Source organism: Garra rufa, chromosome 8 (genome assembly GCF_049309525.1).
Source record: "Garra rufa chromosome 8, GarRuf1.0, whole genome shotgun sequence".
Taxonomy (NCBI): Eukaryota; Metazoa; Chordata; class Actinopteri; order Cypriniformes; family Cyprinidae; genus Garra; species Garra rufa.
The window spans coordinates 14,958,300-14,977,786 of NC_133368.1; the positions used below are offsets into that span (position 1 = coordinate 14,958,300).

Here is a 19,487-nt window from a genome sequence, read left to right on the forward strand (position 1 = left end):
CTCATAAATGTAAGGATGTAGTAAAAATCAGTATTGGCCAACGGACTAAAACACTTTCGGTTGTTACTTTTTTATATAAAGTTTCCTTGTTTACAAAGAAAATATTAAAAAATATATTTTTTGAACTTCACTTTTTAAAAGTATAAAAAAGATAAATAAAAAAAATAAAAAAATGCAAAAATTAATTCAACATAATTTTTTATAAGTTGAAATGTAGGGTTTAGGCTTTGGGACAGCCACCTCCCAACTAAAAAAAGTAAGCAATAAATGATGATTTTAGATATATTTAACTTACTAATATTTTAAATATTATTGAGGGGATCAATAGATAATAGAAAACATCTACTTAAATGCTTTTTAAATGTGTTTTTTTGGTTGTGGGACAGCAGTTTGCAGCAATTCTGTAGAATGTTCCATATACACTCCATGGTATTTTAAACTGTTCTATAAGTTCAAACGCTGAGACAGCACCAGTACTTAACTACCAACAGGAAATAAAAAGGCCATTTAAGACAGCTTCATTTGTCATACTCTTTTATTGGCTCATTCCATACACATCAGATACAAACAGAGGCCATGCATGAGCTCAAACTCTTCTGAAGTTTTGTTTGTCACCTTTAACTGTGATACTGAAAAATGAAACGTTTCTGTCATCATCATCATCATCATTTACTCAACCTTTTGTCCATCCAAACCTGTATGACAATGCAACACAAAAGAATTCCTTACAGTTTGTCGATAAAAATTAAAATAGTAAATAGTAAGTGAACTATCACTTTAGGTGTCTCAATTGCTGGCAGTTGGCTAACAGTTAACAAGAAAAAAAACACTTAATAAAGAACTGAAACAGCTGTTTTGGCAGTCAGTGTCCGTCGTTACGAGGTCGTGTCATCATAAATAGCCGTCCTGTCATGTCGGGGTCATGCGTCATGTCATCTAAACCTCTGTAAGAACAAAAACAGCATAGTCACAGTTATAGACGTCCACAAATCTGAGGAACTGCTGAAAATGAATTTGAATCACAGGTCAATTTAGGACTTACCCTCAAAACCGACTTTACTACAGTATGGTATCAAATTTCAAAATAAAGGCACGGCTACATTAGCAAAACTTTGCTAAAATCTAGAAAAATACTAGTTTAAAAAAATAGTTTAATTGCCCACTAGTGTAACGATGCATGAAGCAGCATCTACTGAGACTTCACTTACAAAATCAACAGCTTTATAAATGTGAATGTGAATTTGCATGCCCAAATAACATCTGAAGTAAAAATGGTTTTCGTTTTGTTATTTAAAAAAAAGAGTCCCAAGTTGCATCGCAAAAAAAACACTATACACAATGCAACTTAAACATTATGTACTTACAGTAATAATTCTACCCATAATTCTTGTGCCATGTAGTGTATGAATTATATAAGGTTATTTCTTCATATCAGAGTCAAGACATTGACCATCATTGTTTGAATTGTGAACATTGTTTACTAATTTTTTTTACATATTTGTTGTGCTTTTGATGAAGACTAAGTACAAAACTTCAACATTATTCATTTAGCCAGTTTATGGGATGACAGCTAAATTTCTGTGGCAGCACATGAATTATAATATACACAAATTAAGCATCAATTATACTCCTAATGAGCATCCTGTACTTGTCATTTTGTTTCATTAGAGCAAAGTGGCTAACAGTTATTTTCAATTGTTATGATAATTCTCAATAAAACTGTTTTATCATATTATAGATTATATAAGTTTAAGATGCTAAAAAAACAAGTGTAATTCCATTTTCTGCCACTAGTGTCCGTCAAATGACACGCTGCACGTTTAAACAAATCATAAAAAGTTCAAATGCCATGTCATGCCATAATTCTAGAATCTCAATTCATTGGTAGAGGGCAGATATGACGTTAAAAGCATTGCATGCTTTGCTTGATTTACTATTTCTGTTGACTGACATGAGATTATGGGTCTGACTGGTACAGAAAGACAAACAAATCCTTTCATTTGTGCAAGAGATGAAGTTGTAAAACATTTCTGAGAAGGAATGCATCTCCATTCAGTATGTAAGCAGTCAGTTTAGTTGTCAGTGTTACATTGTGTCTCAAGTCATCGACTTATTCTGGAGCAATTTCCCTCAACAACATGTAACAAATTTTGTCATGACTGATAAATCAACATTGAACAATGTTGTGGTGATTCATAAATATGTGAATAGTTTGTCTGTCTTACCTACTGAGCTGACTTACCTTTGTCTGTCATAAGGTCAGTAGGTTCTCTGGCGTTTGTGTGATTCCTCTTTTGGTGGGTCTGCCAGCATAACCTTCATCTTGACGCCGTTAATCGCTTTACCGTGCAGCAGCGCTATGGCTTCGTGAGCAGGTTTCCGGTCTGCGTACTTTATGTATCCCACATTCCGGCCCGGAACCAAGTAAACCTCCATCAGGGAGCCAAAACGACTGTATGGAGAAGACAAACACTGTTAAATACCACAGAAAAATAAGTCTAAACTGTTCACAAACCATTGTTACTTAACAATTATAACAACTCTTTAAAAAAATCTACTTGGAAGTATTGTTATACATACATATACCATTTTATATTCACCCAGTGTATAAAAATGTGTTATTGTCAGTAGTGGAACAACAATTAAGGAAAATATATACCTTCATAGTTCATAATATACTACATATATCAGAGATAGTGTGTAAATCAATCATGAAGACAAACACACACACACACACACACACACACACCAGAACACATCCTCCAGCACATCCACAGGTAGAGGTGAGGGGTTGAAGATGACAAAGAGCCTCTCCTTGACCACACTTTCAGACGCTGCCAGTTTCTTTAGAGAAGGGAGCGCTACATCTGTCTGCACACGTGCTTTCTGAGGTACAGGGGGCACTGTATAGCCCTACAGGAACACAGGACACAATAAACACTTGTCAGTAATGAGTTTGTCTTGACTTCTGATCTACAACAACGTTTTCATCACGTCTCTCAAGCCAAAAAAAAAAAAAAACACATGTAGAGCATCTTTTGTAATATATTGTAAAATGTAATTTATTTCTGTAAAGCCATGTCAATACCAATTATTACAGATCGAGTAGTCAGAAAACTGATATTTTGAACCGATATATATTGTAAAATGTAATTTAAAGCTGAATTTTCAGCATAATTACTCCAGTCTTCAGTAGGAGTCGACCGATATGTTCTTAGATCCGATGTCGATACTGATTATTACAGATCAAGTACAATGACAACTGATATTTTGAACCGCTATACATCGTACAAATGTTATTTATTCCTGTAAAGCTGAAAATTTCAGCATCATTACTCTAGTCTTCAGTAGGGGTCAACAGATATTTTGCAGGGGCCGTGTTGATACAATTAATACAGATCAAGTATACAGATAACCAACATTTTGAAATATATATATATATATATACACATATAGTAAAATGTAATTGATTCCTGTAAAACTGATTTTTTAGCATCATTATTCCAGTCTTCAGTAGGGGTCGACCAATATGTGTTGGGCCAATGTCGATACCGATTATTACAGATGAAGTGGACTGATAACTGATATTTTGAACCGATATATATATATATATATATATATATATATATATAAATCTATTTTATTTATATAAAGCTGAATTTTCAACATCATTACTCCAGTCTTCAGTAGGGGTCGACTGATTTGTTTTTTAAGGGCAGATGTCAATACTGATTATTACAGATCAAGTGGGCCAATAACAAATAATTTGAAATCATATATATTATAAAGTGTTACTTATTCCTGTAAAGTTACATTTCAGCATCATTACTCCAGTCTTTATTAGGGGTCGACCGATATGTTTTGCAGGGGCCATGTCAATGCCATTTATTAGAGATATACCGATAACCGATATTTTGAACCACTATATATATATTGTAAAATGTAATTTATTCCTGTAAAGCTGAATTTTCAGCATCATTATTCCAGTCTGCGCAAGGGGTTGACTGATATGTGTTTTTCAGGGCCAATGTCGATACTGATTATACAGCTGTGGCCTAAAGGTTAGAGAGTTGGACTCGAGTCTCAGGTCCGGCACGGACTGTAGGTGGGGGGAGTGAATGTACAGCGCTCTTTCCACCCTCAATACCACGACTGAGTCCCTTGAGCAAGGCACCAAACCCCCAACTGCCCCCAGGCACTGCAGCAATCGCAATATGGCTGCCCATTGCTCCGGGTGTGTGTTCTGGGTTTTAACACAGTATTTCTTATTATATTTTTTATCTGGAGAAAGCCATATTTATTTCAGTTTGCCTGGAATAAAAAATATATATATATTAAAAAAAAAACTGCTAAGGTCAATATTATTAGCCCCCTTAAGAAATTATCTGTTTGATTGGTACGGAACAGACCACCAGTGACTTTACTATCTAACCTAACTTGTCTGATTATCCTAATTAATGCTCTAAGCCTTTAAATTGCACTTTAGACTGAGGATTAGTATCTTGCAAAACTAGTGAAATAGTATATACTGTCATCATAGCAAAGACCAAAAAAAAAACTGACTCTTCAGGCAAAAGCAGAAATTTCAGCATCATTACTCCAGTCTTCAATGGGGTTGACCAGTATGTTTTGCAGGGGCCATGTCGACACCGAATATTACAGATCAAGTAGACAAATAACTGATATTTTAAACCAATATTTATATATTGTAAAATGTAATTTATTTCTGTAAAGCTTTCATTACTCCAGTCTTTAGTAAGAGTCAACCGATATGTTTTTTATTACAGATCAAGTAGACTGATAACCGATATTTTGAATCGATATATATATGTCTGGGGTAAAAATTACAATTAATTAGGGCTGCAACTAACGACTATTTTAATAGTCGACTAGTCACCGACTATTGAAACGATTAGTCGACTAATCGGATAATTATTCAATTTTTCTCAAATTTAGCATGAGATTGCTTTAATTATGTGGAAAATTATAGTAAACACAAGAAAGAAGGGGGTACTTCAATGAAAAATGCATATTTTGCTGCTGATAGGCCAATTCATACTAAAAGTAAATAAAAATGCCCTGTCTAAAACCAATTAGGCACAGTGCTCGGTCAGTACAGACATAAATGCATAAATTAAGAAACTCTATAATTTTTTAATGGACAGGCACATTTGTTTTATAAGAAAAAATAAATTAAAATCAAGTAAACATTTTCTTCCTGTAAACCATCAGCAGCAATAAAACAGTAAACAAAAATGTATATCCAAAACAAAACGTATTGGCTTCCATGTTATTTAAATCTTACCGAGGCCAGCCAAACTCCGTTTCATTCAACTGTCCGACGTGCTTTCTCTTTAAATGTTCGTGCATCACAGAGGTGCTGCCGTGATGCGCAAGGACTGCTTTACAAACCATGCAGGTAATATTTTAATTCGCCGTAGCAGGCTAAAATGCTCCCAAACTTTACGCCTGTTTCATACATACTCAGTCTGCAGTGCGTCTACAGTCCGTGTGCGTTACGTATGCGGTGCAGAAGAAGCACAGACTCGTTTTGCTTTCACACAGAACGCATTTGCAGTCCGTACACTGTGAACGTTCTAATCCGTTAACATGGGTGTGGAAAAAAAAACGTACTGCAGACGGAGTATGTGTGAAACGGACGTGTTTTGGTACGCGCAGCTGCTGCGTTGGACGCCGCCATTTCTGTATGTTATCGCTCAGCATAGAAGCTGCGTATGTGCGACTCTCGGCAGAAAGATGCCTCACTCGGTTGTCTGGCGACAACATCGACAATGAAATTCATTGTCGACTATTTCTATTATCGATTTTTGTCGACAACGTCGACGAATCGTTGCAGCCCTACAATTAATGTCAAAATACAAACAACAAGGGCTCTGACAAAAACTTTATTTAAATCCATTTAAATTATTTTATCGGCATATCAGTTATCAAAAATGCTTAATATCGGCACCAATAATCAGCTAAGCCGATAATCAGTAAACTCTTGATCTACAGTATCGCATGATCCTTTGGAAATCATTCTTATATATTGAAGAAACATACTGACACCAAACCTTTGAACGACAGTGTATATTTGACATACATTATAGGAGCTAACACTGAGGATCACATAACTAGAATAGCATGTACAAAAATTGTAATGTGATAACTATGGCTTATAAAGGATGTTCCATAACTGTAAGACTTTCTGTCCTTCACAGAACACAAAAAAGTAGAACAATTTACAAATTTAGAAACATGGCAGAGATGACTACGCAATCTTAAGAAATGTCTCATTGTATGAACACATTACCCACCGTGCTAGTCTTCATTAGCTGTGCACCAGAGGGGCCGTTCCACACCATAGACATCATCTGAGCGGCAACAAGCTGCATCGCCATCTTCCCCACGGGACTGAACACAGACAGCATAACACATAACATCTGCACTTGCAATTCAGTTCAATATTTAATATCATTGAGCAATTACAGTCTCTAACAATATAATAGTTTAGTCCAAGTGAAAGTTTGCCAAAAACAGCAACCTAAATCTTCTGTTATGTTCAACAGAAGCAAGAAACTCAAACAGGTTTGAAACAACTTGAGGCTGAGTAAATAATGACAGAATGATCAGTTTTGGGTCAACTATTTGTTTTAAGTAATAATGAATATCTTAGTAGTGGGCAATGATTAGTCATGATTAATCACATTAAACATTAAAGTTTTTGTGTACATAACATATGTGTGTATCTAGATAATTATAACAAGTGAAGGCTAACTGAGGATCTGTAGAATCAAACTGCATTTCTAATGAAGCAGCATGTACTTCCCCAACACCAGGGGCTGGTTGCATAAAACATTTAGACTGGTCTTACAAGTTAGTCATCTAATTTTTTTCTTTAAGACGGGTCTTTACTTTGTAAGCCAGTTGCATAAAATCTAAGACTGGTCTAATTTAAGACCAGAAAGTTACACCGTGTCTACACCGGACGCAACAAAATACATTAGAACCTATTATGCTGTCTACACTGGATGCGGCGCGGGGCGGCGCTGCGCGACACGGCAAATCCCCGACAGTAATCTGATGCCGCGTTCTATTTAAGAAGTGCTCACACAAAGTTTAAATGATTTGCAACTGGGGGTCGACCGATATGTGTTTTTCAGGGCCGATGCAGATTATTACAGATCAAATGCACCGATAAACAATATTTTGAACCGATATGTGTCTAGAATAAAAATTTTAATTTGTCATATGCCTATGCATACTGTATTAAAGCTAAACAGCTTGGGGAAATATAACTATTTGGCTTCAAATTATTTACATGTTAGAAATGTTCATGTAATAGTATAAGCTATAATAATTTCTCATTAATTATTTTCTGATGGCTAAATCCAATGAGGTGACTATGCAATTCATCATCTAATGCACATCAATTGATTAGCTTAAAAACGCACAATGTGTAATTTGATTCTTCATTTTAGAAGATATTAAGAAGACCTTTTCATGAAACTATAACATTAATAGCCTATTATAGGCACACTCAGTTCCATAGCCTAAATGTCTCATTTTTTGTTATCCTAACCTAGGCCTATGTGACACTACACATTTCCTTTAGTTTTAATTTACAGTACAGTGCAAATGAAGGCATAAAAACATTAATTTATCTTTTAATCAAATAAGTAATTTTTTTTACAAATGAGTTTACTAATAAAAAAAACATGGAAAACATCCGATCAGAATGCGTCCTTCGAGTTGATTGGTCGGACTCGTGACTCCCAACAAATCAGATGCGCGGTGGGCGGAGACTGCTCTAGGGCACAGAGTGATGAGCTCTGACAAAGAGCGCATTTCAAAATTAAATTATTTTCATCGGCAAACCGGTTTTGAAAATAACCGACTCCGATAATCATAAAAATGCTTAATATCGGCGCCAATAATCGGTCGGGCCGATAATCAGTCAACCCCTATTTGCAACGGTCGCTTTGTCTCGTCCAGTGTAGACAGACTTTAGCTGTTGCGGTGTTAGACTGATTACCCCATGGCTAACTTTTCCTTACAATCTATGTTGCAATGGAAACCAACTGTCAGCTGTGACAGATTTTTAAACGGCGTAGACTTTTGTTTGTCTTGTGCTATGGCAAATTTTAATCTTTGGGTTTATGAACATGCAATAAGAAGAGAAAGGTTTTTCAAAGACCGATCAAATCCACTGGAAGTTCTTTCTGAAAAGGAACTGTTTGAAAAACTGAGATTTCCAAGACATGCGATTCAACAGCCTTGTGTTTTTCATTGTTTGCATTGTAATCGCTAAATTTGTTCATTAAAATCGATTTTGCAGCATTGTATTCCTCCAATATGCAAATATTTTCAGCAAAGGAAAACTGCGACGAGCGCCCACTGTCGGCCATTTTGTTTAAGCTGTTCAGCGTCTTACTTTTCCCACAATGCAGTGCAAATCAGACTGTCTTACTAAAGACAACCATGTACTTATTTTATGCAACAGTCTTTCCCCACTGATTTAGTTGGTCAGGCTTATTCTTAGACACAGTCTTAAGATAATGGCTATGTTTATGAAACCGGCCCCAGAAGTACAGTACATACTTCCATTTACATTTCAAGTCAGAATGAATGTAAAACTCTACCTCGTCCTGTCCTCCCCATCATCTATGTAAGTTACAGAGAGGCGGTTTCCAGGCGGATACTCAAACCCATTCAGCTTCTCCTTAGCATAAACCGCAGAGCCCAGATTATTGTACCGCACCACCACATGACCTGTAAAACATATACATACTGTCAGAAGACTATTATAGATAGTCCCCTAGAAATTTGTTGAAGTAAAATATCTCTAAAGTATATTCCCATTAATATTAAATTCTTTTTAGCACATCAGAGTGGCTAGGAGTAAAAAAATGTTCCAATCATGACTTTCTGTTCCACAGGATTATAAATATGAGGAACACAAAAGCCAAATTCCCTTAATAATCCATCACAAGAAGTAAAACCAAAGAATGTAGTTCTGATGTGCAGAACAAGTTTGTTGAGCTTCACAAAATAGAAAGTGTCTGTAAGAAAAGAGCTAAAGCATTGAAAATCCCCATCCCCACCATCAGGCCAATAATTAAGAAGTTCCAGTCAAATAAAGATGTTACAAATCTGCCTAGAAGAGGATGTGTGTCTATATCATCCTAATGCACGATAAGGAGGAGAGTTTGAGTAGTCATAGACTCTCCAAGGATCACAGTTGGAGAATTACAGAGAACTGTTGAGTCTTGGCGTCAGAAAGCCTGAAATAAAATGATCAAACAGCCCCTACATCACCACATGTTGTTCCAGAGGGTTTCAAGAAAAAATCCTCCTGGCTCACCCAAAAACAAACTTCAGCACTTGTCAGACATGATTGGAACTTCAAATAGGTACTTCTATGTCCAGAACTTCTATGTTCAGATGAAACTAAAAATTAGCTTTTTGCAGCTAACCCTGCAGACAGGGATAAAAAAAAAAAAAAAAAAGTACCCTATGCCCACGATTATAAATACTGCTGGGTCTTTAATGTTGTGGAACTATTTTTCTGCCGGAGGTCCTGGACATCTTGTTTAGATACATGGCTTCATGGATTCTATCAAATTTCAGCAGATAAAAAAAATCAAAACCTGACTGCCTCTGTTAGGAATCTTATAATGGGCCATGGTTGCATCTTCCAACAGGACGACGATCCAAACAAACATTAAAATCAACACAAAAATTGTGTGACTTAGCACAGAATGAAGCTTCTACAATGGCCGTCCCAGTTTCCTGACCTGAACCCTGTATAGAAACTGAAGAGAAGCACCACCAACATGAAACTGGGAAGAGAGACATTCTGGAGAATCTAGAGCAGGGGTTTTCAAACCTGTCCTGGAGCCTCCCCTGCCCTGCACATTTTGTATGTCTCCCTTATTAGGCACACCCAATTCAGGTCTTGCAGTCTCTACTAATGAGCTGATGATTTGAATCAGGTGTATTAGATGAGAGAGACAAGCAAAATGTGCAGGGCAGGGGAGGCTCCAGGACAGGTTTGAAAACCCCTGATCTAGAGAGATGCTGTATGAAGGAATGGTTCTGACCTTTGCTCAGGTGTTCTCCAAACTCAATAGACAATAATAGTGCCAATAATAGTGGCCAATGTGAACTAGAGAAAAACATTTCATAATGAGATTTCACCTTTAGGTTCTATTGATTTACCTCAATGACAGGTTAGAATTTTGTGAATTTTTTGAATAAAAGACAAAATGATAAATTTTGCAGATTTATTTTCACATCCACCTTTGCTAATATTTACCAAGGGTGCCAATATTAGTGGAGGGCACTGTATACAAATTTGTTCAAATGTCTGAGGTCAGTAAGACTTGTTTTTGAAAGTAGTAACTTATGCTAAAAAATACAGTAAGAACAGTAATATTATGAAGAATTATTACAATTTAAAACAACTGCTTTCTGTTTTAATATATTTAATATATTGTGATGATTCAGAAATCATTCTAACATGCTAATACAGCACATTTTAACAGGATCATTTTACAACCCACTAAACTGCAAATCGTTTGCATGCGTAAGCAAATTTTGCACCAGGCAACTAAATTATGTGTCATTACCCACTGACTAAACTACATTTCACCTGCCAATGACTAAATTAGAGGCTAAGGAAAACACCAGGTGCATTTTGACTGTATGCTATGTCCTCTGACCGCATTTTGCGCATTTACGCTTCTGACTCTGAATGCATGTCAGACAGCAAAGAATGCTGTTTAATCAGGGCGTGGATCAAGCCATATAAAGAGTATGCAGCTACGCCACTGTCCCGCCATAAAACAAAACCTCCTGCTGCAGCTAGTGGGGAAAGAGTCAAAAGTGGAGTAAAACAAGAAGTCAAATATCTTCTTAAGCCTCATATTGTGTTGCAGTTATTTTGACTTTTTTCTTTTTTCTCAAAAATGCTTGTTAATGTCACAGTGAACTAAAACCAGTGGTGTATAAAGTACCTGAAAGCCATACTTAAGTAAAAGTACAAATATCTTACCAGAACGACTTTGGTAGAGGTTGAAGTCACCATTTAGAATATTACTTGAGTAAAAGTCTTAAAGTATGTGATATTTATTGTACTTAAGTACAACATTTTTTTTTTTTTAATCTTAGTAAAAGTACAAGTAAATGCTATTTTCTTTTAGTTTATATCATCCATTACTGAGAAAAATGATCAGTTTATATAGCAATTCTGACTTTATTTCTCACAATTGTGAGTTTATATCACCCAATTCAGAGAAACAAAGTCAGAATTGTGAGATACAAACTTGCAATTGTGGGGAAAATTATTTCTCACAATTGCGAGTTTATATCAATTTCTGAGAAAAAAAGTCAGAATTCTGAGTTTATTTCTCGCAATTGGAAGTTTATATCACCCACATCTGAGGAAAAAAAGCCAGAATTGAATTTTTATATCATGCAATTCTGAAAAAAAAGCCTGAATTTCCTAAAAAGAAGACAGAGTTGTGAGATACAAACTTGCATTTGTGAGGAAAATTATTTCTCACAATTGCGAGTTTATATCTTCAATTTCTGAGAAAAAAAAAAAAAAATCAGAATTCTAAGTTTATTCCTCACAATTCTGACTTTATTTCTCACAATTGCAAGTTTCTATAAATTTCTGAGAAAAAATGTCAGAATTCTGAGTTTATATCTCACAATTCTGACTTTATTTTTCGCAATCGCAAGTTTATATCACCCACATCTGAGGAGAAAAAGCCAGAATTGAGTTCTATCATGCAAGTCTGACAAAAAAAGCCTGAATTTCCTGAAAAGAAGTCAGAATTGCGAGACACAAACTCGCATTTGCGAGAAAACACAATTGCGAGATACAAAACTTGCATTTGTGGGGAAAATTATTTCTCACAATTGCGAGTTTATATTGATTTCTGAGAAAAAAAGTCAGAATTCTGAGTTTATATCTCACAATTCTGACTTTATTTCTCGCAGTTGGAAGTTTATATCACCCAAATCTGAGGAAAAAAAGCCAGAATTGAGTTCTATCATGCAATTCTGACAAAAAAAGCCTGAATTTCCTGAAAAGAAGTCAGAATTGCGAGACACAAACTCGCATTTGCGAGAAAAAAAAAGTCAGAATTGCGAGATAAAATTTACAATTCTGACTTATGACTTATGAACTCACAAAAACTTTTGTAACAGAAATGAAGAGGTGAAAGAAAAGTTTTAATGCAAATGCGAAATTTTTTTGAGGGAAAGGCAATATTTTTGTGAGCAAGCACTTTCTAGATCGAACACAATGCTTCTGTGAGAATTTATTTCATACGGTTTCAAAAACTTTCTCACAGTTGCCAAAAAATACTTAAGTACTGTAACGAAATATTATTACACCTACTGACTTTGCTCACACAGGGTATAAAGGGGTATAAAAAAGTATTTTGGGGGGATTTTTTTCCCACCTTGTAACTTGTGGTGTTCCTGGTCAAAAAAATAAACTATTACATTTCCAGTTATGAAAACTATGATACAAAAAATGAAATCATAAACTGTGATAAGATTGTCATTTTGGGAAAAAATAACCCTTTAAAACAGTTTAGTAAGGTTGTGCAAACATTGTAGAGCAGTGGGTGGTATATATAACCTTTGCTGAAGCCGTATTGATCTCTCTGCATCTCACAGAAATCCATCCCTGGGATCAGGTCAAACAGACCATAGATCTGCTCCTGTGTGACCGCAACCCGTGAAGACACCATCAGGCACCGGGTGATGATGTCAGAGCTCCACGTGTCCGCTGTGGTGTAGCTGCCAGACTCATGTGCTGCAACAAGCCACACCATGATCAAGTCAAACCTCAGGCACCCAAAAACGGCGCTGCCACTTTCAAACAAAAGCATGGGTGTGAACTTTAAGTGGTTTGATACTCACCAAAAGCGTACGAGTTGGAGCCTGGATCGTTTCCAGAGTGCTCCGACCTGGGGTTGGTAAAATAATCATTGTCTGCTGATGCAGTTTTGGTTCGGGGCTCAGCTAAAATAGCTCTGAAATCTGTAGAGAGAGACTGCTTATGAATGCATCTGAAAACACCAACAAGTCATAAAGTAGGGTAAATGACGGACTTACTCTTGTCACAGTTTTCTATGGCTTTGGCTGCTTGTGAAGGTTTGTGGAATCTCACGTATCCCAGACCTTTACTTTCACCTGTGGTCTTATTTCTTATAATAATAGCGTACTCTATATCTCCATACGCCTGTTGAAAAGACAGCAGAGAGAGAGAGAGAGAATATGTCAAAAAATATCACGCTCAAATATCACAGTTGACCTAAAAATCAAGTGAAAGACTAAATAATGATGTTTTGCTGAACCCGTTTTTAAGATCATGCATTATTTCATGAGAACTAATTGAATTGTCCCCTCAATTACTAATTCTATTACTGTTAACAAACTAAAAACACATGTATTTTTGCAACATCATTTTCTTTTGATTTTAGGTAAAATGTTGCATTATTTAACTGTTATTAATAATCTCATATTAAAATAATAATAATAACCCTTGACATACTTGTCATGGAAATACATTTCTTCATCTTTATGCTATTACTTTCCTTGTTTTATTTCCTTTTAATTTGGGGGTCAAATCTGCCATGTTTTTATACATGCTTTCAAATTGTCCATCAGAAGTGTTAAGTGTTCCACATCCAAATTGTCTTTACTTACACTTCCAATCAACAGATGTTTAATGTGGTTTAAAGAAGTCTCTTCTGCTCGCCAAGCCTGGATTTATTTGATCCAAAGTACAGCAAAAACAGTAAAAATTTGAAATATTTTTACTTTTTAAAATAAACTGTTTCAATTTGAATATATTTTAAAATGTAATTTATCCCTAAGATTTCAAAGCTGAATTTTTAGCATCATTACTCCAGTCACATGATTCTTCAGAAATCGTTTTAATATTCTGATTTACTGCTAAAAACATTTATTATTATTATGTTGAAAACAGCTGATTAGAATTTTTCAGGTTTCTTTGATGAATAGAAAGTTCAGCATTTGAATAGAACGGCATTTATCTAAAAAATGGAAATCTTTTATAACATTATAAATGCCTTTATCATCACTTTTGATCAATTTAAAGCATCCTTGCTAAATAAAAGTATTTATTTCTAAAAATATATTTGTTATACAGACTCAGCTTTTGATAGCAAGCAAGGTATAGTGTATAATGTCACAAAAGCTTTTTATTTGAGATAAATGCTGATCATTGGATCTTTCTATTCAGCAAAGGATCCTGAAAAAATGTATTTAACTGTTTTAAATATTGATAATAAATGTTTCTTGAGCAGCAAATCAGCATATTAGCATGATTTCTGAAGGATCATGTGATACTAAAGACTGGAGTAATGATGCTGAAAATTCAGTTTGATCACAGGAATAAATTACATTTTTAAACATTCAAATAGAAAACAGTTATTTTAAATACTCAAAGTATTTCACAATACTGCCTTTGCTGTACTTTGGATCAAATAAATGCAGGCTTGGTGAGCAGAAGACATTAAAAACATTTGACTGGTGGTGTACACGAGCCATGTTATTAGCATTACATTATTGTTATTACTGGAAGAAAAACATAATATGTTGATCCTGAAAACACATATACACAACGCATTTCTGTTAATTTTGTACAAACATTTTACGTTTACATACTCAGCATGCGTTTCCATCAGAAAATACCTTAAATGTCTCTTTTAAATCGTCCTCAGCGAAGGATTTTGGGATCATAACAAATATTCTGGTGAGCTCCTCGTCCTCCACATCCCTGTGGCTGCCAGAGGATCTGGACTGAGCGATGAAGACCTAGACGAGCACAAAACGCTTAACTTACATCCAACACTGATGGATATACTAATACTGCAATTGTGGCTCATTAGGAGTTGCATTAAAGTACCTTAATAGGTTTGGTTCCTTCAACCAGACATCTGCCGTGCATCTCCTCCATCGCTGTGCAGGCTTGCGAGGATTTGGCGAATTTCACGAACGACACTCCTTTCGACTCTTTCGTCTGTTTGTCTTTCACCACCCATATGTCCTGAATCTCCCCGAAATCTGTGAAATGCTCGCGTATGATCTCCTCCGTTATGGATTTACTGGTAACGAGGAACAGCCGACTGTTTGGAGGCTCGTCCAGATACGAAGAGGCTCGGTTAGATTCGTCCATATTGTACTGTCAAATTTGTACTGTTAATGTATTAGGCATTTAGCCAGCAAGCAACTTAAGAAAACTGACGTTTATAGCAAAAACCAAGTAAATATACTGTGTGCAGATACGGTCAAAATAATATTAACGTTACTCCGATATCTTAACGACAGCACACATGAACAACACAGCAACCGAATAAACGCGCAGAAACAGATTTCATAATAAAAGTCACAACAAAAGACAGGGGTCATTTTACGTCACATGCTGTGGGGTTTTTTTTTTTTGTTGTTAAACATTAACAGGTTTTTCTTCCTTTCTTTTTTCTCTTTTTTTCTTCTTTTTTTTTCTCTGGCAGCAAAACCACAAAACCAGTTATAAGTAGCATGGATATTTTATGGGTCAAAATTATCGATTTCTTTATGCCAAAAATCATTAGGATATTTAGTAAAGATCATGTTCCATGAATATATTTTGTAATTGTTCTACCGTAAATAAACTAAATTTTTGATTAGTAATATGCGTTGCTAAGAACTTCATTTGGACAAATTTAAAGGCGATTTTCTCAATATTTAGAGTTTTTTGCACCCTCAGATTGCTGATTTCCAAATAGTTGTTTCTTGGCCAAATATTGCCCTGTCCTAACAAACCATACATCAATAAAACGCGTATTTATTCAACTTTGATTTATTCAGATGATGAAATCTTAATTTAAAAAATGACACTTAACCTGTGGGAACTTTTTTCTAGACGCGAAATACATATCAATAAGTATATTACTGCATTTTCCAACAGATATGTCCACTGAGTGGCGCTAAAAGAGTGTTTTTCACCTGGAACAGATGAATGTACATGTTACGTTTTAAGTTTGGTTTTGTATGTGTCACCACAGTTCTTACTTGAAATGTCCGTTGTAAATCTAATGCTCCGTGATGTTTTAAAATAACGTACCACCTGTACTACACCTAAATAGTACAAAATAGTATGAACTAAAGTGAATGTGATGTAAAAACGCAATTGCAAGAATGTAGTTTTAGCCTGTTTTTTGAACTCTCATTTTTCAGGTCTTTCATCATGAGTTGTTTTTCACAGGATTCGTACGCACCGCTACGAGCTACAGAGCATATTTTTTACTTCCAGAAAGTGAAACATATGGAGCTGTAATCATACATGTGTATGAAAACGATTACAAGTGCTGTTTTACTGCCTCTAGTGTTCATTTCTGTTGGAAACTGCAGTGGTATGTAGGCTACATCTGCACCACCCCCCATGAGATGGCTATCTTTTAAAAAAGAAAAAAAAGGCGATTAAGGCGAGACACTGCCAGTGAATAGGGTAAAAAAGACAACTTAGTTATCGCCTTACTGACCCAGTTAATCGATTACATTGATAATATGAAATATGTGTTTATTTGCATACATTTCTAGTCCAGAAATCTAAACACTGGATGAAGTCAGTTTCAAAATTCTTGTTTAATTTTTTGACAGTGTCAAATGCTTTTACAGAGGGAATTTGGGGTATATCATTTCATCACTCCATAATTCAGGAAAAAACTTTGAACAGACAAAAAACATGTATTTCTTACCATTTTGGGGAGAAAATGTTGTATAAAATCAAGCTAATATGAACAAATCCCTCTGTAAAAACCTTCAGGATATAGACAGAATACAAATGTAAAGTGTGGTGTGTGTAAGTGCTGCTGAAGTGGAGATTTATGGCTCAGTGTAGGAGAAAAAAACTCTTGGCCTTAAAAATATGTATTGTAATTGAAATCTATTGATACAAATAGATAAAGTGCTATAAAAGAAACACTTATCAGTGATGTTTGGCTGTTTTCTGAAAAAAACACAAAGGCCTAAATCTCAAACTTCACAGCCACATGAAAAAACAGCGTTTTTGCCCGTAAGATGTATTTAAGATATTTGATCTTGTTTTTTGCAAAATGCACTTAATTTAGTTTTTTCTCCCTGGAAACAGTTAAAATTATCTGGCAATGGGGTAAGTAAAATATTTTTAAATCAAGATGCATTTTAAATGCATCTTAACTTAGGAATTTGTAGAAATTTTCACTAGAATCAAGACAAAAATACTAAGTAAGATGCAGCCACTGTTGTTCAAGAACATCCAATCAAATGTGAAGTTAAAGTTAATTAGTCAGAGCAGCTGTAATGGTTCTTGATTAAAGGGGGTGTGGTTGATAACGACTATTCATTTGCAGAGTATAAATAGCAGTCCAAGGCCTCCTGAAACTATGCTCAGTTGTTTAGTAATGGCAGGAAAGTGGCATTTATGTTATTTCCAAACACTATGTGTTTTGGCTTGTTCTTTTTGCAGTGCTCTTCCTCAAATGGGTTTTCCAGCTCAGAATCCTCAAGCTCTGATGTTCCAGCCGTCTGACCATCGGTTTAAACAGTCAGCTCAACAACAATCTGCTCAGCAGGTTCCTCAGAAGTTTCAGCTTCAGCAGCCAGTGAAGGCCGAGCCTGTTGACAAATGTGCTGTAGCTGATTATGAGCAGATCCAATGTGGACAACCTGGTATCAGTGGTGCTGAGTGTGAGGCTATCAACTGCTGCTTTAACGGACAACAGTGTTACTATGGGAAAGCAGGTAAGAGTTTCGAATCTGATGAAATTTGGTTAATGTTTGTTACCTACATTAATCTACTCTTGTATGTCATTCCAGTGACTGTCCAGTGTATTAGAGATGGTCAGTTTGTGGTAGTGGTGGCTAGAGATGTTACGCTGCCTCGACTGAGTCTGGATTCGGTCCGTCTAGTGGGTGGAAGTGAACCACCTTGCGCTCCTGTGGACTCTACACCTTTCTTTGCTATATACCAGTTCCCTGTCACCGCATGTGGCACGAGCATGATGGTGAGGAGATGCTTCTGGCTTTATTCTGCATGGCTTATGATGGGCTGGATGCCAACAGTGTTCACATTTGCAGGAGGACAGTGGATATGTGGTGTATGAAAACAGAATGACCTCCTCGTATGAAGTAGGCGTTGGTCCGTTTGGTTCCATCACGAGAGACAGCCATTTTGAGTAGGTGACTCATACCCTTTATCTTAAGTACCATCTCTGACAAACTCTACAAGTTGACCGTTTGTTGTCCAGGCTTCTCTTCCAGTGTAGGTACTCTGGTACTGCTGTGGAAGCTCTGGTTGTGGAGGTCAACAGTGTTCCTGCACCTCCACCAGTAGCTGCTCCTGGACCTCTCAGAGTGGAGCTTAGACTGGCGAATGGCCAATGTGTCACCAAAGGTTGCGCAGAAGGTAAGACTTGTCTTCAGTCTTAAAGTCCAGGTTGCAGTGGACTGTGGTTAAACCCCAGTGTTCCTCAGGGGATGAGGCCTACACGTCCTACTACGGTGCTGCTGATTATCCCGTCACGAAAGTCCTGCGAGAGCCTGTGTATGTTGAGGTGCGCATTCTGGAGAGGACTGACCCCAACCTTGTCCTGATGCTGGGACGTTGTTGGGCGACATCAACCCCCAGTCCACTCAGTCTACCCCAGTGGGATCTTCTGATTGATGGGTGAGTCTACCGACAGTCTTGATCCAGCTAGTCTGCTGTGAGGAACTCTCTAACTGCCTCTTTCCTCTTCAGATGCCCTTACTATGATGACCGTTACCTGACCGCACTGGTTCCAGTGACTAGAGCGTCTGGTCTTCAGTTCCCAACCCACTACAAGCGCTTCGTTGTCAAGATGTTCACGTTTGTTGATCCAGCATCACTGGCTCCTCTGCAGGAAACCGTATGCTCTCAGCTCTTCCTGAACCCCTAATATTACTCTTTAATGGATTCTATGGCTTAACCCTTTTCTCTTTCAGATCTTCATCCATTGCAGTACAGCGGTGTGCCATCCCTCTTCTGGCTCCTGCGAGCAAAGCTGTGGCAGGAAGAGTAAGTGTACGCAGTAACTATTTCCACTTGATTTGTGACTTCGTGGCCTTTCTCACTACTTTTTCTCCTTTTTAGGAAGAGATGTTACTGTGAGGACCTCCACTATTGGACAAACTGTTTCCAGTGGAGAAGTGAGATTGGTTGTATGATTGAGTTGTCTTTTAATAAACCATGTAGAACCTTACACTGTCTCAGAGTTTCATGCCAAGCTACCTAAAGTTGCTCGTTTATTTGCCATGTTAAGATCAATTGTGACTCCAAATCTACCTTCAGTCATTTGGTGCATCAACCATTGGGCCTGTTTTGGTTCACAAAATTTGTGTTCTCAAAAGGTCTTCTAGACACCCTTCCCTTAAGATCTGGTTCAGTTAGGGTGACC

The 19,487-nt window shown here is 36.6% G+C and overlaps 2 protein-coding genes across 2 annotated transcripts; one reads left to right on the forward strand and one right to left on the reverse strand.

The window, feature by feature from the left end:
• Nucleotides 1–517: 517 nt before the first annotated feature.
• Nucleotides 518–15,391, reverse strand: rbm45 (RNA binding motif protein 45). The gene is made up of 10 exons (XM_073845911.1): nt 14,957–15,391; nt 14,743–14,865; nt 13,138–13,264; nt 12,943–13,062; nt 12,659–12,835; nt 8,643–8,772; nt 6,318–6,414; nt 2,750–2,913; nt 2,243–2,452; nt 518–944 (listed from the first exon to the last, which is right to left on the reverse strand). The coding sequence occupies exons 1-9, from the start codon at nt 15,224–15,226 to the stop codon at nt 2,260–2,262; spliced, it is 1,401 nt and encodes a 466-aa protein (XP_073702012.1). The 5' UTR covers nt 15,227–15,391; the 3' UTR covers nt 518–944; nt 2,243–2,259.
• Nucleotides 15,392–17,304: 1,913 nt separating this feature from the next.
• On the forward strand, nt 17,305–18,748 carry LOC141340469 (zona pellucida sperm-binding protein 4-like). The gene is made up of 5 exons (XM_073845449.1): nt 17,305–17,814; nt 17,890–18,077; nt 18,151–18,248; nt 18,321–18,478; nt 18,547–18,748. Exons 1-5 carry the CDS (start codon nt 17,457–17,459, stop codon nt 18,741–18,743), a joined length of 999 nt encoding a protein of 332 aa, XP_073701550.1. The 5' UTR covers nt 17,305–17,456; the 3' UTR covers nt 18,744–18,748.
• Nucleotides 18,749–19,487: the final 739 nt, after the last annotated feature.

Bases quoted from the DNA above. Each gene is read 5' to 3' on its own strand.
- LOC141340469 (XM_073845449.1), top strand. From the start codon at position 17,457: ATGCTCAGTTGTTTAGTAATGGCAGGAAAGTGGCATTTATGTTATTTC. The intron at 17,815-17,889 runs GTAAGAGTTTCG...ATGTCATTCCAG, and splicing joins GTGTTACTATGGGAAAGCAG to TGACTGTCCAGTGTATTAGA. The intron at 18,479-18,546 runs GTAAGACTTGTC...AGTGTTCCTCAG, and splicing joins CACCAAAGGTTGCGCAGAAG to GGGATGAGGCCTACACGTCC.
- rbm45 (XM_073845911.1), bottom strand. From the start codon at position 15,226: ATGGACGAATCTAACCGAGCCTCTTCGTATCTGGACGAGCCTCCAAAC. The intron at 14,866-14,956 runs GTACTTTAATGC...GTGCTCGTCTAG, and splicing joins AAGGAACCAAACCTATTAAG to GTCTTCATCGCTCAGTCCAG. The intron at 12,836-12,942 runs GTGAGTATCAAA...GGCTTGTTGCAG, and splicing joins CTCCAACTCGTACGCTTTTG to CACATGAGTCTGGCAGCTAC.